The sequence below is a fragment of the Zosterops lateralis genome (genome assembly GCF_965231275.1).
Source record: "Zosterops lateralis genome assembly, chromosome: 3".
NCBI classification, from domain to species: Eukaryota; Metazoa; Chordata; class Aves; order Passeriformes; family Zosteropidae; genus Zosterops; species Zosterops lateralis.
Window position 1 is genome coordinate 18,196,592 of NC_139764.1, and position 26,585 is coordinate 18,223,176.

At 35.9% G+C, this 26,585-nt stretch overlaps 1 protein-coding gene across 1 annotated transcript in view; it reads right to left on the reverse strand.

Moving 5' to 3' along the window:
* USH2A (usherin) overlaps positions 1-26,585 on the reverse strand; it is a gene marked incomplete at its 5' end in the record, with an annotated part of 372,289 nt that overhangs the window by 138,885 nt on the left and 206,819 nt on the right. Inside the window, 3 exons of the mRNA XM_083856830.1 lie at positions 1,588-1,730; positions 1,899-2,049; positions 20,743-20,922. Of these exons, the coding sequence (XP_083712956.1) occupies positions 1,588-1,730; positions 1,899-2,049; positions 20,743-20,922 (474 nt within the window). The remainder of the gene's footprint in view (positions 1-1,587; positions 1,731-1,898; positions 2,050-20,742; positions 20,923-26,585) is intronic.

A 26,585-nucleotide genomic window follows, 5' to 3' on the forward strand; every position in this document is an offset into this window, starting at 1 on the left:
TATGTGAAAAGAAATACTATGTGAACTATAAGACCAGAGCTAAATAATTATTGCAATTTAAACAAAATAGTCATAGGAGACTGGTTGCATTTTGACTATGAATGCAGACAAGTTCAATAATATCATAACCGCTTTTGTTAGCAAACAACGTAACAAAATAACTGAATCTCTACAAGGATTCTTACAGGTAGATAACACAGCTCTGGTATCTAAAGACCAAGTTCAAAACTTATGTTTACTTATAGGTAGTGTGTTCATATAAAAGCCTTAATATCTTTGAAGTCTAAATGAATTTATCAGATAAAATTCTGTTGCAAATCACTTGTTCATTCAAAGAAAAAAATGCTTTACAATTGTGAGAAAAAACATTTTCTGCTCAATGTTTTCTCAACATGGACAGCTGTCCATTTAGAGAAGGGACTAAAATCAAGTTGAGTCAACAGCACTGAATATTTGCTAAACCAATGTTAGATATCCTGCTACCTTGTACAAGAAAGCTAACAGCTCATTTTCTTAAAAGAAAAGCTGAAAGTTGTTTGTTTTCTATTTGTATTATGAAAAACAAGCTCAAATTTTGTCATATGTTTTTACTTACATATTGATTCAGGTGCAAAATCCTGTCCTGTCAACTAACTGATCGTACCTGTGTTGCTAGACAGACACAAAAAGAAGGACACTTACACAGTCAGTGTCAGAGCAAAAAAGAAGGACGTTTATTTTGGGATTTCGATTTATATAGTTTTTGGAATTTGATCAGAGATTGGACAATGAGGTTGACACCTTTCTGACTCTACTGGTCAACCTAGAAGTCCATCAAATGTTCTTCTTCCAGAGAAGTATGTAAACATCAAGAACAGCTTCCAAAACAAGAAGAACAGTTGCCTTAACATCGCTTGAAAGTCTGTGAGAAACTCCAGTACAAAAATGCAAACATCAGAAGGCTGAAAAAAATCAGAGCAGCAGTACCTGCTGAGAGTACTCAGAGCAACAGTACTAAGAGCTGGTTCCTAAATCAAGGGACTGTTGAAAAAATTATGGGCAGTGAATCTGGAGAGCATAGAACTATTAACAATGAAAGCGATGGGATTAATAATGACAAACCCAATTTCAGACCAGTAGGTCACCACTTTGAATTAACAAAATCACTGGGAATGAAAAGTTCTGTGTAGCTTGAGTATTCTCAATACAAAGATAAGACAACTGTCATATACTATTACCTTCAACTTATTTTCTCTGATATGACTGAAATCAGAATCAAGTCTCTGAATATAAAGGAACACCACTTATAAAGCTGTATTTATCAGTGTATCTTAAACTAACCGTATGTTGCTGGAAGGATATTATATACAGAAATAAGACACTGCTTCACAAAACATGTATGTAAATACCCATATTTTTTAATGAATATGTAAGACAACAGATACTTGATCCTTTAGGAGTTTTTACTTCAAGTTGGTACTAGGGAAGGAAATACATTACTGCTAAATAACTGAGAAAGCTAGATAACAAAGAAATTAAGTATAACGGCAGCTAGACTGCTGTTTGCGTTTTCTGCTAAAGAGAGTTAAATAAGATCTGACTGCTTACTGTCCTCTGCTGTAGTCATTGAAGTCCAGTTGCTATAAGCATTGCCATAACCATTGGAGGCAACCACTCTCATCTCATACTCAGTGTAGGGCTGCAGGTCTCCGACCCTGTGCCGTAAAGAAGCAGTAGGGCTGGGAAGCAAACTGCAAAGAAAAACAGCACGAGTTACTTCAGAACACATCCCAGCATGTCAAGACAGACTAAAACATTAGATCTTGTAACGAGACCAGCCACCCTAAAGGTGAGCCATGTTCAAGGGAAGGAGACTCTCTTGCTCAGCAGTGGATCTGGTCTTATTGGGCTCTGCGTACTCTAAAATGTCACCAGCAGAACGCCTCCGCCGCATCTGGAGTCGGTAGCTGGGCGTGCCTGGGGCGTTGTTGCGAACTGGTGTAGACCAGACAACCTGAAGACTGGTCGGAGTGGCAGATGAAAGCCTGGGAGGCATCACGCCATCTGGAGCTGTTGAAAAACATGGATGAATTAGAGCAGAGAAAACCATGGAGAACATATGCCGCGTGGAAACAAAATGCTCCATATACTGGAAAAACTGTTCCTCAGGATCAACAGTAATGTTAACATGGTCCATTTAGTTTAACATTTTCACTACTGAACAATGCTGATTCTTAATTTTCTTCTTTCCAATATGTGAATACCATCTTGCTAAAAGCAAACCTCCAAACACCAAAAGTAATTCAGAAGCAACATATTTTCCACCACCTGTTCAAATATTATCTACTTCTCCCTGTGCCCAGCTCTGCCACCCTGAGAAGCTAAGGAAATGCTCTCGTAAATGTTACCCAGCATGAGTAAAATTGATCAGAGTTTTTTATCATTCTGATACCTTCGCACCCTTATAAAGTAATAATTTAAAAAGAAAACAGATGAAATGCTAAGTTAAGAACATCTTTAGGTAGAAATCAAAATAGATTCGCTGGAGTCTCAGTCTCAAGCGCACTGTTTTGTTAAGGAAATTAATTTTTATGAAGTCCAAGGAACTGCAGATCAAAATGTGTCAGGAATGATATCACCAATGACCTTTAACTGCTGCAAATTTCACTGCATGCAGTAAAAGAACTATGACAATTTACACCTGTGAGTTTATGGCTTTGCTTTTTCTTTAACAAGAAATCAATCTGTTGAAGAAACTTTTTGTATTTAAACACATCTGTAACTTTTATATATAACACATCTCTAGCCATATCTCTGTAGCTGTTTTCTAGAGTTCAAACACTGGAAAGTTACTGCCTTTGTCATTTAAACTCTTGTATAATAGTTTTGCTTTTCATGGTCCAGTAGTTACCATTTGCTTTTTTCCTTTGGTCTTTCCAAGAGAAATTCTTTTTCATTGCTGTTATTTTCTTCTTGTCTCTAATGGAGGAAAACTAGTCTCACAGATCTCTAACTTAAAGTGTAGTTGTAAGCCTCAGGGCCTAAATTGTAAGTTTTAAGATGAGCAAATAGTAATTTACAGTAAGCTTTATGATTTTCATTTACGACTTGTATATGAGGTGGTTACTAAGAGGGAAGAAACAGACTTTGTGATACATTGCCTGAGTCATTCTCTCCCCGAGACAGTTGAAAAGATGGATCAATTCCAAAAAAGAAAGGTATCAGTCACATGTAATAGTTTTTATTTATACTGATATATACATTAGGAGATATGTGAACTAGCATCTGATATTTTTATTCTGATTATACTTATATCTGGGGCACTTCAACATTTTTCATCTCCAGATCCAAATTATATTACAGGGAAAGGTACAAAACATGTCCCTCTTCAACCTAAGAAACTTGTTTCCCTTTACATTAATTTCAGGGTCTGTCAGTTCTCATACAATTTTTTTACTAAAAAGCTGGCTTCTGGGGTATTTCTGATAGTTATCAGATACTTCTGATAGTTGGCCTCTAGCCCTACAGCCCTCCTGTTTTTTTTCGGGACAAGATGAAGTAGAACAGAACCTCCAGCTTCCCTCATTCCCTTCTGCTCCTCTCTCCCTGTGAAAAACAAAACATATAATATGGGGACTTGAGCCAGTCTGACTGAGTTTGGATGTTCCTTCCTGCTGTTTTATCTACATCTAGGCAATAAGACTCCAGTAAATCCCAAGTAAATCTGAAAATCCTCCTGTTTCCAAATGCAGAAAATCTCTGAGACTAACATAATTCATGGTCTGCAAATCCCATGCCAACACCTTCAAGGCCAATAAAGAGCTTGTGAGCACCCCGCCTCAGAGGGAAGAAGGTGGCTGGCTTAACTTAAACAGCCCCAAAATCTCTCCAGCTGAGTCATCAAAAACAAACATTTGCACACCAAATGTCTCTGCATATGATATTCACTCTCACAGTAAAACGGAGAACACATTTATTTACTTTACACAACATTGTTCTGTTTAGCAGCAACATAAGCAGAGTTAGATTTAAGTTGTGCAATAATAGGTTTTAAAACTTATGGATGTAAAGTACAGTACTCAGAGGTAATCATGTATTATTTTGGCATCCTTTATAAGGTGAAGATGAAGGCAAACTGAGACAGCACAAGAAAGATGACAATTAAAGTAAAAAGTTTTAATTCAGAGTTTTTAAGTGTTTTTCTAAGTGGACACCAACAGAAAGAGTAAATATCCCTTCAAAGCAGGGTACTACCTCATTTGAAATTAAACTGTCTGCAGATTAAAATGCACTGGCTTTTAAAGTTCACACAGAAATTCTACTCTGCCAAAAAAGCTACATCTAAAAATGAATCTAATTAGCTGACCTAGTAATTTGGTCAGGAAGTCAAAGTTCACATTATTGAGGGGACAGTGCAAGGCAACTCACTGAGGAGGCAAAAGTGTTAAATTTATTTGCAGTTCTGTCAGGACACATCACTTCACCTTTGTCTTTCATTAACCAATCTGTTAAATGGAGATAATAATACTTATCCTTCTTTGTAAAGCTCTCTGAGATCTACAGAGTAAAAGCTCAGATTAAGTTTTATGTATGTATAGGGGTGGTTATTATAGCAATACAGGAATGTTCATCAAAAAACAAAGATGTAGCCTTCTAAATGTCAATAACAATTCCACAGTGTGAATGTTATTTTAATGGCGTAGGTAATCTCAGCTAAATGTTCAAATCTCTTCTACCAACAAAAGCACAGCATAGGGAAGAGTAGAAAATTTGGACAAATCTCTACTGTGAAAGTCACCTGACCCGTAGAACAAACCAAGCCCACTACTTTCAAACCAACATGTTTCCATATACAGCAATTGTATTTATCTGCAAGGTTTCCTGCAGCCCACAGAGAATTTCCTCAGCAATGTACTAGTGAGTGTTCTCCAAAGGAATGGGGCAGGGGGGCAGAAGGGTATAGCAAATAAATTGTCAAGTCTCTGCTGAGTCATAATGAAAAAGGTGCTCTATTAAACTAATCACGATTTGCTCATTAAAACGGCAGAGCACTTACCCCCCAAAATGGTAATTCTAATTTGCACACAAAACATCCTCTGACTATTTCTAGCATTCCTCATCACCAAGGTCTTCAGTGTAACATTTCCCCCAGCTTAACCCTTTTTATCCAATCCATATCCCCAAGAGACTCCTTACTACCCAAGTAATAACTGGCAACAAGCAATAATTCTACTGTGAATTTCTCAACAGAAGAGCCATGTATCTATCACCTTGATATATCATCTTAAGATGCAGTGTTGCTCAAATATCTCCCCTCGAGCTTTAATATGACCCTCAGGGGGCAAGCACTCCACTTGCAACCTACTGAATCAACATCTAGCCCAGTAAATCCTCACTTAGCAGGGCAGAAAGTCATGCTTTGTATATCAAGAGACTACAAAGGCAGATAAAATATTTAATCAAGCGCCAATTCTAATCAAATAATTAATAAATAGTTCCACAAAACAATAAAAACTAAAGACTGTTTCAAGATGACAATGATACATTGTATTCCAAATACTCAGGTACGTGCAGATGGATCAAGAAAGATCTGATCCCTCTTCAGCCAGTAATGTGCTAAGCAGTCTTTGAGAATTGTTTCAACTTTTTGCCTCAATTTCTTTATCTTAAATAACATGTGCAAAAATAGTCAGCTTTGTAAGTATTTGTTTATTTTAGGACAGCAAGCATTGTGTGAAATGATTGTGCTTAAATGTTTATTCCATGTTGAAAGCTTATTTTTTTCTGAGAGGTATTGATTATATTTATAATAAGGATTTATCTGAAATGTAAATTTTCTGAAAGTAGACGACTTTGAGCAGGACTATTAAAAGGTGAACTACTTTTAGGACAATAAATGATTATTTAATTATAAAACTGTCTCCCCTATTAATCCTTCGTAAGAGGAAGAAAAGCCATCAGAGCTTGATTACATATCTATAAAATTGGTGCAAACTCACACTTCGAACAGTGATCAGATACACTGACTCCAATGTATCTATAATATCTCCAGATCAGCAGGTAGAAGAATTTGGAGCTATGAATATGTAACTCTACAATTTGCCACATTTGCATATATAAAATGTTTAGCATTTGTATCTTATCAAAATATATTTCATACACACGGATGCAAATGATAACTGCAGGGATTTAACTACAGGGGAGGAGGAAAGTAGGCTCTCCAGCATTTTGTATCAAAATAGCAAGGAAAAGTTCGACTCAGACTGCCCTTAGTTGAGTGTTTTGCTCTGTCATGAGTACTCTTTCTCTTTTCCAGGTTCAGTTCACAAACCCCACTTCTTTATCTCATTGCACTGCTTGTTTAGGTACTTCTGATTAATTTTTTATTTTCAGTGCCCATACTGAAATCATCTTATTATGGCACTTTTTATGGCAAAGTTTGGCACGTTGACATTTTCTCAGGTATGCCTGTTATCTAGTGGTTTGCTCAGCACAAATAATTCCAGTCATCACTCTCCCCATAATTCTCCACTTGGGCATGTATTTTAGTTTCATTTCAGAGAAAGACAGGCCATGATGTTGGGCCATATGTCATCACTAGAACAGCATGATAGTTATAAACCTTTTTCTCTTGGCAAAGAAGATTGCTTTTTTTTGTTTCTTATCTTCACAGGTTATTGAAGTTTATTCCAGTTTTGTTTTTAACTCTTTCCCCATTATTTTTCTTTCTCAGCATAGACCGAATATAAATGAGTTGTTCTTGATTTTTTTTCATTTAAAAAAAAATAAATATGTGCAACCATATTTATTTTTCTTACTCCCAATGACTACAGAATGCACTGAATATTTTTTGGATTTTCTTTCTAATTTTATAATTTCACTGCTGGATGTTTTCAAGTACAGAAATAGCTCCATCTAACAATACATATACCAAGGACAACACACTCCTATTCAATGCACATCCTTGCACTTTGGAAAACACAATGTGAAAGGTTCATGGTGGCCCTCTTGCTTTCCCTTCTCTGGCACATTTATCTTGGGAAGAAAGCAAGCAAGCTGTGTTTTGGCAAAAAGTAAACTGAGAGAGATAAAGGAGTAGCTTAAAGCCTTTGTAAACCTAAAGTCCAAACTTGTTCACACCTCATCTCAGTGAAATTTTCTTTTCAGAAGTATAAGCAGAATATAAACAGGGTGCAGAATTATCTTGTTCTCTCTTCATGATCTATCCTGTTTTATACCTCTGGTCTCTGCTATAATAGTATTTTCATTTGGAAAAAAAAGTTTTGTAAATCACTTTTAGCATGAATCTTTAATGCGATTTGTATGGCACAATATAATTCAGAAAAATAAAAAAAGATGTTCGGAAAAAATCTAAAATTTATCTTTATCTGGATTGTGTGTGCAAGCTATAACTGTGGATTTTTCTGCACTTTCACTATTTGGTATTCCCAGCTGCAGAGCGTAATTTAAGTAGGGCCCTTAAAAATCAACTTCGGCTTTTTAACTCGACAACCTGCAGATCCAAAGTTTAAGACAATTGTCTTTTGAAATCCCAAAGCAGTCTTACTTATTCTTCATTAATACTGTTCCAGAAAAAAAACATAACAAAACAAAATAATCAGACCTTCCCCTCCTTTTTCTTGCAACCTGGGCATGGGTCTCAAGTGGAAATATGTGTAAGAGATCCTCCTTTCCTAAATGTTACATTTCACTGAGGTCAACACTATAAGAATGTCTTATAGATTTGTCACCTCACCTTTCCATAGGAAGTAACCTGCCTACCTTCCTTATGTTAGATGGAAGTTTGTCCATCTTACTCAGCAAGAACTTTACTAAACTCTAAAAGCTACAAAAGAATGCCAAGAAGCAATTAACTGAATGCTTAATGATTTTAATACCTGTAGTAAGGACGTGGGCTAGAATTTATAACTTCCCAGTAAAGCTAATTCAGACCGTCCAAAAAATGGCAAGCAAATAACTGCCATATAACATTTTATTTTTTAAAAAATACCGTGAAGAAAAACCATAAGGAATGGCATTACAAAGTCAGGCAGAAACTGCTGTTAAAAAAATAGCTCTTGCTGGTTGTGACTTAGTTACTGGAAAATGAAATATCTCTGTGAAACAGCTTTAAGGAATGATCTGCCTGTTTTAACCTGGGGGGCAGATGTAGCAAGAGCAGCAGGAAGAAGATCCTGTCAGTCTTCACGCAACAACTTCAGCTTCCTGCATGAGCAGATTTAGAGATTAAGTTCAGGGGGCTATTTGGGATTGCAGGTCTATTATTATTATTGGAATTTTTTGTAGTTGGTTGTTTAGCAGTTTTGGGTTTGGATTCTTTTGTTTGCTTTTTTAAAGGAAAAAGTTGAAAGAATTTGACATCATCTTCAAAATGTTATGGTTTCATAATTAGTATCTGGCATTAGAGAACTATAACCAGAGGCAGGCATGGTACCTTCCACACGGGTGGAAACATCTCTGGTGAGAGTCTTTAGATTGCCGGCAAGGACCCGCTTGGCTAAATTAAAATCTCTTTCTTAATGTTAATTCCAAAATGCCAAAAGACTGCAGGGGGGCTTTTAAGCTTGTAGCTTCTTATTTGAAACTAAACAGTTCTTAGATAGTTCTGGAAATCCAGAGACTCTCCAAAGCAACCCAAAAAAAAATTATCACTCGTGGTTGGGGAAAACCCAGGGAAGAAAGTTTAAACCTATGTAGTTAAAATAACAATAAGGATAGACACATTAGAATGTTCAATTTTGCAGAAGTTTTGGAAAGACAGAGAATATTTCCCAGGACACATAGAAATGGGATTAAACTTCTGCAAAAAAGTTCTCAAATCTCCATCAGACTAAACAAATGCTTACCAAAACTGAGGTAACTTACAATTTTGAGGAAAGAAGACAGCATAGGCTGATTTCCCAATTAGCTCTTTTTCAGTCTAATAATTCTCTGAAGGGGATTCTAACATCATAGAAGAAGAGAAAGATAAAAGAAAAAGGAGAAAGGCACTGAGGTGGTGATGTTACAAGAAGCATATGCACTGTTCTGAAGCATAATCTGTTAAAAATATTTTTTAATATTCATTTATTCTCTGACTGAATGAAAAAGGATAACACCAGACAGCACCATTTTACTTGAACAAGTGGAAATGGCTTCTGTAAATGATTATTAGCTATACAGGGTTGTCAACGGTTGGAACAGACTGCCCAGTGAAGAGGTGGAGTCACCATCCCTGGAGGTATTTAAAAGGTGTGCAGATGTGGTGCTTAGGGACATGGATCAATGGTGGACCTGGTCATTTTAGTTTAATGGTCGGTCTTGATGACCTTAAAGATCTTTTCCAACCTCAATGATTCTATGATTCTATATCTCCATCCAACGTAGCAAAAGAAACTAAGAAAATACAGCAATCTCAGCTGAATGGTAAAGAAAACGGGATACAGGAAAATATGTAAACATTGTCACAGAAATAAGAAGTCTCATTAAATATGAAGTCTCTTCATACTGCACTCCTGCAGTATGGATGTGCTGGTGGACTGTTCCTACCACCTTGTTGGTAGGAAACTCCAGTGTTACCAGTTGATGTGCATTTTGACAGAAGCCTCAGTTTATATATCCCTGTATGTACAGACTGGAGGACAATGCAGGGGTGCAAATAAATTAGTTTCACAATAAGATTACCTGTAGTTATTTTTAATCCATAAATTTCTCTGTGGTACATAATGGATGGTGTGAAACTGATGGAAACCAAGCTTGAGAGTGCCCATAAATAGAAAATGGATCTGACAAGATGACATATTAGCCGGTGTTAGGGAGCCACTACACACAGTGGGTGGTGTAGTCTTATTATACCTTGAATATCCTACAGGTATCTGTAAGATCCAGGTTACTGGACTACCTTTTGACCACAAAACAACTGCAGCCAGAAAAGACTTCTTTCCTCTCACATTCTTTCCTTACTTGCAGGAGGCGGCTCCCTAAAGTTTCTGCTCCTAGTAATCAAGGCATCAGAGACCTGGCTTTTGTTCACAGCTACTACTGAATTCTTTATGATATATATGGTAATCAAAGAAATACTTTGACTCATTGTCAAAATGAGTCAAAAACTCCAACTTTACAGACTGGGAGTGTCATCTTTGCTTGCAAGAAATGTTGTTCACTTCAAGACAGTAGAAGTCACTCCAGTAGACTACTGAGTGCATAATTCTTCAAAAATTGATTTCCTAAGGTTCCATTAAGTGTCTTGTAATTTTTTTTCCCCCTGGAAGTCTGTTTCAGCAGCAACCACATTCTCACAAATGGAAGTTTAAAGAAAACAAACTAATTAAAAAAACCAGTAACAATCCCCCAACAATATAGTACTTTGCTCCAATCTTCAGCCTATTAAAAACCATATTAACTTTTCCTGTTCACCCGAGTTGGACTAGGCTGAAAACAAAAATATCAAAGCAACAATATCTATTAAGTAGAAACTCTGGTTTGTGTGTCATCTTAACCTGCTTCTCAATTTGCTCTATGGCATTTAAAGCATATAGACTTTGAAGTAAACTATATTCTATAGTTTTCTTCTGCAAAGTATAGTATGTCAGATTCAGACAAAATACCAAAAATGACTGTATATTTTATTAAAAGCCTATTTTTATTCTCTCTCTCTCTTTTTAACAAAAGTCTAATTTAGTTGTTGTTCCCTTAGGTATGAGGTACACAGTTCATAATTCATTTGATATAAAATGTCAGTTTAGATTTTTGCACTCCTTTGATAAATGAGAAAAAACATGTACATTTCAATTTTCTTCTACGAGGTTTCACTAACAGAAGCCCCCCTCCCATTGTGCTGCTCAAAGACCTTTGCGTTAAATTAAACATCAAGATTCAGAAACTGTAGGGAATGATATTTCCAAGACATACAGTACAAATACATGAGACTAGGAAAAAAAGGTAATGATTTTTCCTACCAGTAAAGTGATGTCTCCCAAAGAGCATCTTTGATCCTTGAATTAGTTCTCAGTTATAATTTAATATATCAAAACTGTCAGCAGCTTTCCTTACATTTAAACATAAAGTGATATAGTCAGCTCCACAAAAAGCAAAATACAACATTCAGGGGCTTTACTCCCCCCCCACCCCCAACTTGTGCTTGTGACTCTAAAGTCCATCAATATTAATGAGGAAAATCTGTGTACATCAAAGGAGACAGCAAAGAATTAATATAATTGTATCTGTCATCAGCACTAGTATGGAGTGTTTTTTCCCCATATAACCAAATCCTGCCATTGATCAATGTGTAAAACTCTCAGGGGTGTAATCTGCACAATGGAATAGAGAAGAATCAAAAATTTAGTTCTGGAAATAAAACTGATATAATTAGGAAAAATACCAACAAAATACTGTGTATTACTCTCTTATGTAACACATGAGGCTGAGGCTGACGAATCTGAACCACCACATTTACAGAGTAAACAAGAATTCTTATCACTCCTCCAAATGCCAGCTGCAATGCTATGGCTGTCACTTCACGTTACACTCCAGTCCAACAGCTGCAGTATCAATAAATTCAGCTGTATTAGAAAATAGCAATAGGATCACATTCTGATGCTCATGCTGAGCATCAGCACTGATGAACAACATACATCCAGAGCCATGAGCACCCAGAACTCAGCACCTTCTCGTCTTGCTCTCTGTGTTGCTGTGCACACTCCCTCACCCCAGCCTGGGAAGTGTCATCAGCCCCACGTTACAACAGCAACTGCTCTCTTTTCCCCCAGTAAATTAGACTTCTCCCTTCATCCAGCAGCAGAATTTCAACAGGATAGATGGACAGTATTCTGCACTCCCTGCTTAAGAGTCCAGAAATTAGTACACTGCCCAGCAACTGGGAGATAAGATGGATGATAGAGATCTCCTTTTTTCCAGCCAGTGTTCTAACAGAAAAACTATGAAAGAATATGAAAGGTAACACCTCCATTGCACATAACTATGGCAAAAATCCCTGGTTTTAACCCATCACAGTTCCCCACTAAAAATAGCATTTCAATTGACAGAAATACGATCTAGGTGTTATATACTGAAGCAAAATATTTAATATTTATAGTGAATAAAAAGCAGTTCAGGCAAGATAATTTCCACACAGAAATAATCTGTTCAAAATATACAACTGACTTCTCTGATGAATTAGGTAGAAGGATTAAAACCTTTTATAGCCAAGTGAACCACATAGGAATGTTCATACAGAATTATCAAGTAGCTACCCATCAGTTAATGCCCTGTTCTAGACACTTTTAACAAATAAACCATCTATATGAATTATCTCTGGGCTTCATTTCCTTAGATAATACTGAAGAACACATAAATTTATTGGAATTGGTGGTAGTGTGCCAATATACAACAATGAATGATCTGCTCACAAGTACTTTTACTGAAAAGACCTTTGATTACTGTCATCTTGTTCAAAATCAGGCAGCCTAATTGATTAAAAGTCATTGTAACACCATTGTGCTTTATTCAAACCCAAACCAGGCTGAATGTGTTCTGTCTTTTGTGCCACAAGACAGTTCAGAGCATTTACCCCAAAATATAGGCACTATTCATCACAGGTTAAAGTAAACTAAATACCTTGGCAATACTTACTCTCTAAAATACAGGTTTTCTTCAATCTTTCGACAAAAAATAAAGGGCCAGAGGAAACTTCCTCTCCTTTGTTCATTTTTCAAACATAGGGCTAAATTCTCAACACAGAAAATTTACAGCTGATTAATTGAGATTACAACCATCAGCTGAGAGTTTTGGACAGCAGTATCAATTTCTTATGAATAACCCTCTCAAATAGGCTACTTAGTATGTAGGAGCACTCGCAGCTTCAATGTAAAGAAAAATAAAGAAAATAGAAGTATTTTTTCTTTATATAATGCCATCTCTTCAGTTATTCTTTTCTTTATATATGTATTATTAGAAATTTTTAGATAATCTAAACTCAGTCAACCTGAATGCATGCATTTTCTCTGTACATACTGACTGTGCATTAAGCTATGGTGACACCTTTCACAGAGAGGCAATCCCCCAGCCAAAGCTAAGAGACAAGAAAAAAGGCTGACAAACTTTGTGACATGTATATTATACTTTTCAGCATGAGGAGGAATATAAAATTTTCTTTTACCTTCCGTTGCTAACATATGCCTCTCTTTCTCTCTGTAAAATGGAAATAGTAATCCTGAGTCACCTGAGAAGCCTATTGGAAATCTGAATTAGCAGATACATTTGTAAAAATCATAAAAGTAAATAGGTCAGTATACAAACAGTAAGGATTAATGCAATTCAATACTGGACATATTACTCTGCAACATGAAATACATTAATTTCCTTCCTCATTTTACTCATCTGGAATTAATCTAAGAGCATAGTATTTCTTTGTCAGAGAAATAAGCATGATCTGCATAGAGATCCAAAGACAAAAAAAAGACAGAAAGCAATCATGTATACATGAACATGCATATACTGATACATCATATATATTTGTGTGTGTGTGTACCTGCACATGCATGCATGCAAACACAAAAATAACATTCAGAAAGAAAAGAAGAGTGATGAAAAACTTGTCAAATGCCAGGAATCAACCATTAAGAGACTCTTATAGACTCTAGGCTGTAAGGCTAGTCTCTATAGGCTAGAGACTCTTATAGTTGCCTGAAAGAAAGAGAGTAGCACACACCAATATTGCATTATAGGAACACCAGGGGAGAAATGATGACTCTAGTCACTAATTGTCACTCAACCTCCATTTTCTCTCCCTTTCTGCCTTTATAGAGAAGCTTATTTCTCCTCAGGTGCACAGCCAACTAACTTAAAATTAACACAGATTAACAGAACAAAGAATGCTACACTAAGAAAAAGTAGGGGAAAGTCAAACTTAAAATACTACCAGAACAAATAATTAGCTAAATGAAGGAAAAATACTTATTTTCTGCAATTTTTTTAAAAAAAAATTAAAAATTCAGATATAAAGTTTTTAATTTAATATCTTTTTTAAATAAAAAGATACTTTTAATTCAATTTCAGATCCTTTTCCAAACTACAGAAAAAACTCCCAAAATGTAGTTACTAAGAGTAATTTTTAACTGTATATAGAAACAACAACAAAAAAAGCAAAAGCACTTGTATGGCCATGATGCTTAAGAAAGCTCTGATTTTTCCCTAGCTAAAGAGAGGAAAAGAAAAGTGATTTGATTCCCTGTACATTTAAACCTCAGTCAGGTCTTAAAAAAACCCTTAGTTTTTCTCCCCATTAAGCCTTTTTTCCCCTAATACAGAAACATGACAAATATGCAACAGGGTGACAGACCTTTGTTAGATGTTTACAGAGTCCACTGCAGGCAGAGGAACTTCAAAACCTCCTGAACTGTGCAAAGTGGCTCAAGACTTCAAACTTTGCCACTTTACTGAAATGATTTATGATCAGCAGGCTAACTTCCATAATCTAGATGCTTCAAGTGCAGAAAATACAGAATGACATGACCAAAAAAAACCCAGCAAACCAAAGAACAAACAAAAAACTCACAGATATTTTCCTCTGCTGACAGTTAATGAAAGTGAAATTTTATCCCAAAACCTATAGGGTCAGGAGTTGTCAAAAAAAGAAAGCATAAAACCATGAGCTTTTTAGAAAAGCAGTGCAAATCATTTCAGTAAAGCAACACAAAAATTGATCTTATTCCTAGTACTTACATATATCTGGAAAATGGTTCTAAAGAAAAAAGTCATGGTGTGATTTTTCAAATGTCTTCTGTATGTTTTCACCAGGAATTTCAACAGCGTTTTATTGTAGAATTCATTCAACAGAGCCTAACTTATCACATAAACAATGCTGACTTCAGTTACAGTACTGAAAAATCTAATTCAGATTTGCTCGGAATGAAAAGAAAAATCAAAAGAAAAAAAACCCCAAGCATAAATAAGCTTGAGACTATATGAAATTGGCACACTTCATCTAAATTGTGTCCTTTTTTGTGTACAATTGAAATTGGTCTGAAATAGGTTGATGTGATAGTAGGTAATAGTTTTAAATAATGATCTACTTCTAAATTCCACAACAGCCAATTTCCCTCATTTTTATATATTCTTCTGTAATTCTGAAGTACAATCAAGCTGTAGTTTTTCAGCATGGCATCTTCCCTAGTACAGATTTCTTCTAAGAAAGAAGAATCATCTTCTTAAGTACTGTCTGGATCTCATGCTAGGGCTACAGTTTTGGAAAGACCTGAGTGAAACCTCTTCAGTGAGGTTAATTGCCTGCTTAGAGATGATCAACTAGCTGTTGCACAGCTTTCCCTGTCTCATCTGGCTCTCCCTAAGCAAGAAAAATACATCCACGTTCTTCCAGGCAAGTAAAATTGCTGGTTTGATCTTCTTGTCCCAGCTGTTTCATGCTGCTCTAGAAGAGACAAAGGAACTGAGGAGCTGGTTAATGCAGGTGCTTTGTGTCTGGAGCAGGGAAAGCACAGCTGGAACTATGGGAGATCTGCCCAGCCCCAAAGGCACAAGGTGCAAAGGCAAACAGAAGGAGGCAATTAGAAGAAAAGGACATAGTTGGAATGTCATAGCCTGCTGGCAAAACTCATCAGTTTTATAAGTAGGGACTTACACTAAGCTTCAATTTAAAGCAACCTTTATAATGTGTGGAGTTAGGCTGAGCCCCAACTGGCTGTGGTTTAGAAAAGTGAGCAGCAAAGAGGGCACCTCTGTGCCTCCCATTGCCATAGTTTGAAGACACAACTGTTCAGGAATGAGACTTCTCTCATCTCTTGCCATGCAAAACACCCAACCAAAATCAGGAATGGACACAGTACGAGCCCACTGAAAGATGTGCTGAACAGCCTGGGAGAGAGGAATAAAAGAAGAAAGTAGCACTAATGAAAATGACAATCAGTTCAATACTGCAGAGATTAGAGAAGAATTACTATTTCAGTAGAACAACTCCCAGTTTTCCACACAAGCACTTTTGGAATCCTACCCTTATATCCCCATGAAATCATCTTTCTGGACAAAAGGAAGTTTCTTACTGACATTGTAATTAGCTGGGTCATAGATGAGAGACGCAGGAGAGCTCTTTTCTCCTCCCTACTCTATCCTGGCCTCTCCTTAAAGTACCTGCAGAAAAGATATGGTCACAATTTTTCACTAAGAACTTTCTGTTAACACAGAAGATACAGAACAGAAGAATCCTCTTGGATTCTTTCTCCTGGATTTCTCTCTAAAGAGAGAAGGGAGAGAGAGGAAAAGGAAAAGGAGGAGAAGGAAAAGAGAGAAAAACAAGTGATATCTCAAATACCTGAAATTTGAAGCAAAGGATGTTCTTTCAAAACACATTTTATGGTCTGACTCAATATGATACTAAAAAAAAATGGGAAAACAAATCTGTCTCATGGGGAAAATTCTAGCATATTCAAGTTCAATTTTTCTCCCTAAATAATCCTGACTTAGCAACAGTTTGCTTTGTTTATTGAATATTCATTCCTCTAAGGAGGTCTGCTGACTTCAGTGATCAACTTCCATGAGCAAATGCTTTCAAATGTGAATATAAGTTGGATGATGTGGTTCCTACTTGTTTGCATAATTGGATCAGTGGTCCTATGAAGAGGTTCGGTATCCAGTCTCTGAGGTGTTGTGACTTAAACCACAGTGACTGAAACCCTCTGGTTGCAGACACCATCTCCTGTAGATATTGAACAAACATCAACAGTTACAGGTGTGTAGGCTCAAGTTTTGCTGCTGAGAACAAGCCCAGGCAAAGAAAAGCATGCAGTATTCCACACAGAAACAAGGCATCAGCAAGGGGCAGGGTCTTAAAGGGTCTAAGTCAAAATCTTACATCTTTCCTTGCCTGACATGCCCTATGTTGTGCAAATCACAGACAGAGCACATAATCAAACAACATACATTACAAATCATGGCAGGGTTTAAAGAGGCACTTCATGACTTAGGCAGATTCTTTTTTCAGCATATCTTTCCTTTTATGTTTTACACAGGACATATGTATCAATTCTTTGAGGCTCTTTTCTGTAGATACATCAGCACCAAGTTAATGGTTTGTAATCCCCAGTATAAGAATTCACAGGGAGTCAACTCTGCAACGTGATACAGAATTACCACGCACAACAGTCTTCAGACCTCTCGACATGACTTGGAAATCCAGTCCTTTTTCCTGCTTTGTAGGTGATGATTAAGACTCCGCCTTCCTGCTTCCCATCAGAGCAGCATCCTGTCCTTCATTTTGTATCTATTTACTCAACATAATCCATCTTCTTCCCATTCCCTTCCATACTCAGGCTTTAGTGGCCAGAGGAAGGGAATAAATGGATTTAACTAGAAAATAAGCTATTATCAGCAGTGATCACAAATTTCCTTTCTGCTAGCTCACCATCCCTTATTACAAAGCAATTCTAAAATAATGGGGTCTTCTATGTGCCAGTACATCAGAAATAGCACTCATTGAGGAGAAAAATGTATAATCAAAATCTCTGCACAAAAGGTCTCCTAGAATTTTGCAGTTTTATATCTTCTCTATCACTTCAATTGATTTATCTAATTAAATTAATTCTAAAACAATTTGTTTTCCACATCTTTTACTGGCTGGCATCCTCAAATTAATGTGAAGCAATGGCTAGTAAAATATTTTTTTACAGGCTCTACAAAAGCAGTTTAGGACAAGATAAATATAACAAATTTATTCTTTTTGGAAAAAATATAAAACTCAAAAAAATTTACTTCTACCTCTGCAGTATGAAATTTGTCACTAATCATTTTAAACTATGCCCTTTTATGCTTCTTCCATCTCTTTTAGCTTTCTATGCAGTTCTTTGATGTAACAAAGACAGTTTCAGACAAGATTTCAGTTCATCTGGAAAAAAAAAGGCTTTAAGTCTTGAGGCAAAAAGCAGTGTATTTAAAATTTATATACTCCATAATGCCTTTGTTCTGAACTTGAACATCCTGAAAAACTTCTCCTCTCTTTTGCTTTCCGACTCTGAAGATCATTTCTTCTCATGGCTTGAGCTTCTTATTATGCAACAGTGACTTTAACTGGTGGTTCCAGCATTTAAGTACATGCACAGTCATGGCTGACCCTTTCTGATCAATTGCCAATCCATACAGGTTTGACTGATAAAAGAGCCAATTAGATTTAAGCAAATTAAGGGACATCACCAATGTCAACCACTTATTAAACTGAATGCTGAATTCTATGCATACCAAACACTAATGCACCAAGTCCCATTAAGAGTTGAAATCCTAACCCCATTAGTAACTCCAGACCACTACAGGGTAAGGGTCAAAAGAAAGTTTCATATTTATGGATTAACATTTGGATTCAGTTTTTATTTTTTTAATCTTACCAAGAACTCTTGAACCTGCACTGCAATTTCCGCCTAGAGTGTAGACAAAATAAATTCCTTATTTCTAAGGTTTGTTTTTTTTTTTGTATGTTGACTTTAAACATAGCAGATGAGCTTGATAAGAAATTAAGATCTATTCAATCAGGTAACACTAAGGATTTGGTGTTCTTCATATTGTGTGCAATGTGTCTTAAAGCTAAAAAAAGGAACAAAAGAAATGCATGTTGGAAAAAAAAAGTCTCATAATTGTAAAACAGTGATCATGAATAACTTCAAAATGGAATACTCCTTTGTCTTCTATCACTCTCCCTCTTAGACAATCTTCCATCCAGCTCTATGAACTACTCCCCACAGTGTTGATTTCTTAAATAGTATTTTTTCAGTATCCTTGAAAAGAGAATGCTACATTTTAAAACTCATTAAAAGGCTGTGCTTTTGTACATAATGAGACCTTCTCTACTTTTTGTTCAAACTAAACTTCTGTGTAAGTGAAATCTTGGCCACTGAAGTAAAAAATAAAATTCTTTCTTATTTAAGTAGCATCTAGATTTCATTTAATGATTTAGAAAGTGTGAAAGCACTGAATTTTACACTGCCCAGTGTAAAATTACCATTATACTCATAATTTAGCATGCAATGGAATAGTATAACATTCAAAGGCTCAGAAAGAACATCTCAGTAAAGCAAACATATATTGTCCTAGCTGCACACGTGTGTGTCTGTACATGTGTACACACAGAGTGAAAACACCGTGTGTGAGAGAGCACTTCTCTCATATGCACTGCTTCATTTATTATTCATTTCTCTACAGATCACAGTCCACTGGACAATAGTATGGAAGATTTCTTTAATAACTCTCACTGCTAATTTAATTCTACTTAAACACACATATCCTAGTGAATGCCACATGCTTTTCAGCATGATTTTATGTGTAAATCAGGATAATATGTTTTCAGATCATTAACTAAAAGGAAGCATGAACTAAAACCTATTTAACCAATGAGGTATTGCTTTTAAACTACCACAAGGTCATAAAAAAGATAATTTCAAAGCTATAAGTTTTCTAATTGTAATCAACAACAATATAATGATGAAAGAAAGTGTATTTTAATGGCTGTCATAAACTTGTGCACATCCTTGCTTATCTTTAAAGATTCTTAACTTTGTCATTTGGTGAAATTTTCTCTACCAAATTTTGCAAAACAAAATTGAAATGTCATACTGGAGCTGGAAGTATCAGTGTCTTACTGCTCAGTCTTAAATGTGCAGTGAAACTCAGATGCAATTTTATTATTATGTAAGAATGTATATTTGTTAATTGCAGGTGCAACTTGACAATTGGATTGGAAAGTATAAAAAGGGCTGGGAATTGACTTTTTCCTTGTTTCGCAGTAATCTGTCATAAAAACCCTGTATTGTATTTACTCACTTTTCTAAAGTCCCCAAACCCCATCCATCTGTTTGCAAGCAAGTTGCTTCAAGTCTGTGTTTTTAAGCTATAAGGTTTATGATTTTTCTTTCCTTTTCCTTTTTTTCTTTTCTTTTCAAATTGCATGTATGACTCTCTACACTGTTCTTGCGCAACAGCTACACCACACATCTCTCAAAAACAAGTGTTGTTGGACTCCCACTTAAAAATTCAAAATTGCCTTAAATTAATTGTATCCATTGACATTTTTTTAACAAAAACTAGTAAGCTGGGGTTTCCAGGAAAAGAAAATGCAAAAGTAGCACATCTACATAAGCTATAAATGTAAGTCTTCTTGAAAAAACCGCAAACAACAATAAAGCCACAAAACAAATCACTGTACAATATATAGGGCATATTTGCTCAATTCTCTTTTTTCAAATTGTTATAAAGATAATATCCAGACTGGCTTACAGCGTAATTCACTGCAAATCAGCACATTGCAATTGACTTTCTTACAGCTGCATTATTTTGTGGATTCTGGCTCAATATATTGCCAATGGTTTATATTGCTATTATTAAACAAATTCTCTAAATTTATCCAGCAAGTTGTCCTTGTCAGCACTTACAACTTTTACTCTAAAACACATTACAAAATGCAGGTGAGTCTCTCTATATTCTTGGGCTGTCCATGCCAGAATACATCACCATTCACAGAAAAAAAAATTAGGTACACAATGCACTTCTCACCTTCATAATATGCTAACTACCCAACTATGTATTTTCATTTTCTAGATCTTAACTGGATGTGAAAAATAAGAAAGCAAAAAGAACAATTTTGTAAGAATCACTAATACAAACATATTCTTCTGAACTTCAGTCCTCAGCTGCAATAATAAATAACGTTTTGTTGAACAGAGTGTTTGTGTAATTGTTACATGCACAGAAAAAGCACTTTTTCATACTTACCTCCTGGAGGCATGACTATGGTTATAGCGTCACTTATCAAGCTGCCCTGGCTGTTGGACGCATTCACTTGTACTGTGTAGTTAGAAAATGGAATCAGCTCTTTAATGGGAACCCATACATTGAATTCCTTGCTGCTGCACAACATCCGAGTATCATTTACAATAGAATAATTAGCATTATCTGTTATGGAAAAACAAGAGGGGGAGGGAAAGAACAAATGTTAGACCTTGCATATGCTACAGTTCACTGTCTTTATGAACCAAGTCTTATTTCTACTTAAATGAAGAGTTGCCATTTATACCAGTAACACACACAAATTTGTAGTCTGTTGGGAAGAAAAATTATTATTCAAAATTTCTTCTCATTTTGCCAACAGTTTGTGTCATTTGTAAATCTTGGAAAATAACAACCCAATACAGGATCCAACCAGTTGCAAAGCTGATTGCAATATAAAGCAAACAGAAGTTCCAGAGCAGTTCTGTGATAATTGCAGATTCCAAACATTAATGATAATTCTTACACCCATGAAAGACTGGCAAAACTTTCTGAATTTGCTAGAAAAATGCCTAACTTAGGAGTTGATAAGAAAATTCCATTGTATGCATAACAAATAGTCATCTGCAGTGACAAAGGCTTTTCAGCACGGCCTGCAGTCCTCTCAAAGACAAAACAAGGATTTGAAGTACTCAGTTTATCAGTTGAAATCATCAGAGGACACCACAGCAAGCTACATGTCCTTTGCAGCCCTTTTAAGATCTCAAACCTAAGATAAGGCAATATTCTACCTTAGAAAAATAAAAAAACCCCAAGCCTTTCCAAAATACTTAGACTAGAAAACAAAAAATTATATATCAAATAACATATTTTTAACTTAATGAAGACCTCAGCCACATATCTCAGAGCCAAGCAGACTCACTTACATATCATCTTATATTTTGAGTATATGAAGTGCTATATAAACAATTAATATTATTACTACTGTCCATCATTCCATGGAGAGCTCTCACACTGAAGTCAATGAAAATTCCAATGAAAACAGCAGAATCACACAAGTCTAAGATCACAGGTATGAGAATGAGAATAAACAGACTATAACTATAAAATTATTGTAAATCAATTAAGACATAGTCACAGCTAGAAGATTCAATATTTACATCTGAGTCTTCTACAAAATCTTCTACAAAATAAGACCGAACTACAAAAAAACCTAGAAAAATCAATCTTTTAATTTTTAAGGGACACTCATTTTGAAGCAAGTTTCAAGTGACCTCTTGAAACTGAATAATATTAAATCAGAAACATTTTTTCAAGTACTCCATGTTTCTATGATGTGCATTAAGGTGAATTGCAGCACATTTCAGTCATGCTCACATTACATTTTGCCACAGGATGAGCAATCTGGTTTCCTCTAATGTGGGAATTCCTATAAACAATTTGGTTCATTTATAATACAAATCCAAGCCCTTCCTTTATTTTGGTGTTCATGAAATGCACTGGTATTTTAAGTTATTCTGTTGGTAACATACAAAAGGCTTATTTTTTGAGGTTTTGGGGAGTGTGACAGGTTTGAAAAACATTTTTTATAAACCTGCCTTGTAGCCTAGTTCCTCATTGCTCAAATTCTACCTGGATTGCCCCCTACCATAGCACCAGACTACCCAAACAGACTAGAGTAGCATGAATGATTTCATTAAGTTTGATGGATTCATTTTGGATTTCACTGAAATTTATCTGAGAGACCCTGTTTTAGATACAGCAATGGAGGCAAAGCTTCTTTACATGCAAGAAGAACAATCACATTTTACACATTCCACACACAGAATCCTGTGGAAGCAAAGTTATTTTGTCTGAGATTACTCTTATGTACTCTGGCTACTCAACCAGCACTAGAAAAATGAATCTGCATTACTTGATCTCAGCTTTTAAATTGTATATCAAACCCCCCTTCTGCAACTTTGTCAAACTATCCCTGTGTATGATCTGGGAGAAGATACAATCCAGCAAAACACATTTCTCCCATTATCTATCACAGTTTTTGTGATGTTTGGGATTTATTATTTGTGCAGAATATGCAACAGTATTTTATATATACATTCTTAAGGTCCTAGGGACATTAAACACTTAAGGACTCAGCTGGCTGTGGAAAAAAAAACCTCAAAAAAAGCATTTTTCAAGCATTTCACCTCCAATGTCTGGGAAAATTTAAAAATACAGTGCTAACAGATCAGCACATAGGCTAGAGTCAAATCTCAAGCATAAAAGAAATTTGTCTAACAGCAATTTATATATGCCAAAATCATGTGAAAATGAAACTTTTTTTATCAACAGTACAGATTTAACTTGTTAATATTTTAATTTCATCCACCTGAGCCTGGCAGGAAATCATGTACTTCCTCTGCTATTTTTATTCCATTATTAATCTTTTTTTCAATGGATAACTATACTATATTTTAAAAATACAGTTTCAAGTAACAGAAAATGAATTAAAAGGATAACACTCTATTCCAAGTTGCCTGGATAACAACATTAATATACAGTAATTATACAATTAGTTGTAACATTAAATTCTAGTTATAGTAGAGTGATTACTCGGCAATTATAAGAAGTATATAATTACTCAATAATTAGGAGAAGTATGTAATTACATAACCATTTTATTCAGCTCAAAAATGAACTTGCAAATTTACAATGAGATAGACAACATAGCAGCTCAAAATTTTTCATTGCTTCTAATAAAAAGCTAAGGAGTACTTGCAAGTTTCCTAAGCCAACTTTTACACAGACAAAAGGCGTTTTATCCCAATTCCCAGGCAAGGAACTTACTGCTGCTGGCAAGTAAAATATTAGAACATTTTTAAAATGCAGGTCTAGCTGCAGCTGACTTGCAATATGCAGTTTTGCCACTTCTCACTGCCTAAACTGTGCTTTCAGTGGGCTGGAAAATGCAGACACACAGGTTCAGCCTGACAGAAACCGATACAGCGATAACCCTGTCATATCATTCCATGCCATTCCCGCCCAGATTGCCTCAGTGTGGACCCAATCTGTGAGTATAAGTGGCTGAGGCCTCCCTTTCTCCAATTTTTCCTGGGTGTTTTTCTCTCCATCCTGCTCAAAAGTCCCACCAGCAAATCCATTGCAGATGTAAACAGCAGTCACCTCAGACAGTGGTAAAGTCCTAAGAGACATTGTTCTACTTCAGACAAGTGGTTTGTACCACAACACCTCCTCATTTCTACCTTGTAAAGCCTGCCATGAACAGATACCAGCACCTCATCAAACAAGATTCCCCTGTGATTCTGTTAAATGGACACCATAATGGGGCAGAAAAAACCCTCCTATATCCAGCTCACCACATCCAGGAACACTTAAGGCATGCAAACACCTGAACAAAAAGATGAATCCCGATAGGAGAGGGCTCAGAGACACTATTTTCCATAACCTCTTAAAAAAACCTGAATCCTTTGCAGACACAATGGGCTTCCCAAGCTCCTTAATCTTTCCCTATTTTTTGCTTTGCTATGGTTTTGTTCTTTTACTGGCCTTCCTGCTCAGTTCTCCATATCTCCCCAAAATTATCTGAGGGAGTTTTTTGCCTAAGGCTAATTGATAAATACTTCTGCTGTTCCCAGTTTATTCCTAGTTTATACCAGATCAAAGTACATTAGCTTTTCAGGAGAAGATTCTTGTGAAGAAATGAGGGCTAAAAAATATCCATAAATACACTTCAAAATGATGTATAGTTGAAACAAAGTCAAGGAATAAAACATGCTTGCATTAAAAAGACACACAAATACATATATTGCATTCAAAAGCACTGTTTAAAAGTGCTAAGCTTCAAAGAGTACTCTAGCTGGTGAGTATCTGTACTTGAAGGCTCAGGATGGTTTTGAGTGGACACTCTGTAGGGGAGTCCCAAGCAGACGTGCATTCCTGTTACTGAGCACCCCTGTAAATAGGTGAATTAAGCTCCTGTAAGCCAGTAGTGCGTAAATTACTGCTGTCCTGGGTCCCTCATCCTGTGGGGTTCACTAGATTGAAATAACATAAATGGGTATCCTTTTCCATTCTTGTTATAATCATTGTCACAAGAATTTTAATGCCTCATATATTCCATAATTTTTTTCTGTGTGCTGTACTGCTCTGACCTTTTCAATATTCTGTAATTTGACTGGCTGGCGATTTCAAGTTCTCTCCTTTTTACAGCCTTATTAACTTGTGGGGAAGAGGTGAAATGCACAGCCAATCAGAATACATAATATTGCAAAGGTCACAGCAGTACAGTATAGCATCAGCAGACACAGAACACTGTATATTAGTCATTAGCATCCTGATATCTTATTCATGTGACAAAGGTTGTGAGGAGCACAGGAAATGGTACAACATGAAACCATTCTCATGGCAAAGACATAATACAAGCTGAACACATTCATCTTACATTTAAGATTTTTTTTCCTCCCTTAATCTGGCATATTTAAAGATACTCTTTCCATCAGGATCAAAATTTACGTTTTTGAGAGAAAAGGTAATGAACTGAGATGTTTCCTTTTTTATGTATTAAACAGAGAAAGACGTATTTCATAAATGTGGGCAAATACCAAGTAATTCTATTAGTATCACTGCATTTGTGATTAATACCAATCCATACTTTACATATAGTTCCATTATGTCCAGATAACCTTTTTTATATTACAGAACATGTTGCTCTACAATATTCAAGTAGACAGAAGCAGAACTATTACCACTGTAGAAGACTGCTCATAGACTAAAGTTAGCAAAAATCAGCTAACTGTCCAAGGGACTCACATGAGCTAACTAACTGTCCAAGGAACAGTTCATGTGAGGATCTATACAAATTAGTTAATTAACTATCACAAAAAATTACAGTTGTTTTTATGCCTGCTTTATATGACTGTGAGCATACAGAGGTTAAGCCTTGTACCTTGGGCCACAGAAAAAGTTAATATCAGATCCAAATAGCAAAATAAAAATGAGACAAGAACTCACTTTTTCAGCTCTTTTCCCCAGGACTCATCCTCTTTGTCACCAGTTTCTGTCCCTATCTGAGATACCTAGATTGTGCCTCTTTGACACCACATCTTTGGGGGGAAATTCTGTGAATATGCATTCTTCTTTGTGTCTTAGCTCATTCTTTTGTCCATTAGCTTTGCCTGTTCTTCAGCCTCATTGACTACCACAAAAGCTGCTTTCCTCCCAGATAAAATTTTGCTTTTCTCCCTCTCTTCCTTTCCCATTGTTTCTAATGGAGTATTCAGAATAAAAAGTATCACTTTCCATTAGTTTGATTATCCCAGTAGAAAAGCAGCTAAAATACTTCTTTGGCATTATTGGCAACTCTTTTTTATTAAGAACTGTAGTAATGAACTGTTCTCAAACTGTCATCTCAATTGTTGTACTGACTTGTAGAGTAGATTGGCTTTGATGCCATATCCTCTTTTCAACAAACTATTGGGGGGGTTTTGTATTTTTAGATGAGGTTGGTTTCTATGTTTTGGCACTCTGTTTTAGAGGATTTTTCTTGGTTTGTTTTTTTTCTTTCTTTTTTTTTTTCAGATGAGCACACTGCCTATATTTTGCCTCAATGTCTTGAACCACTATTTGTTCCCCTTCTCCTGAGCTGACAGATGCATTGTTCCTATGGACATATCATGGTCACAGTCCATCAAACTGAGTTCAAAACTTAAAGACTCTCTTAACACATGAAAACTTTACTCTCATGGTCTAGGAGGAGTTGCTGAATGAGGCAAAATGAGTAATTTAAAAGCACTGTTGGCAACTAAAAAAATTATTAATCCAAAGTATTAATTTCCTTGTAAATAAGA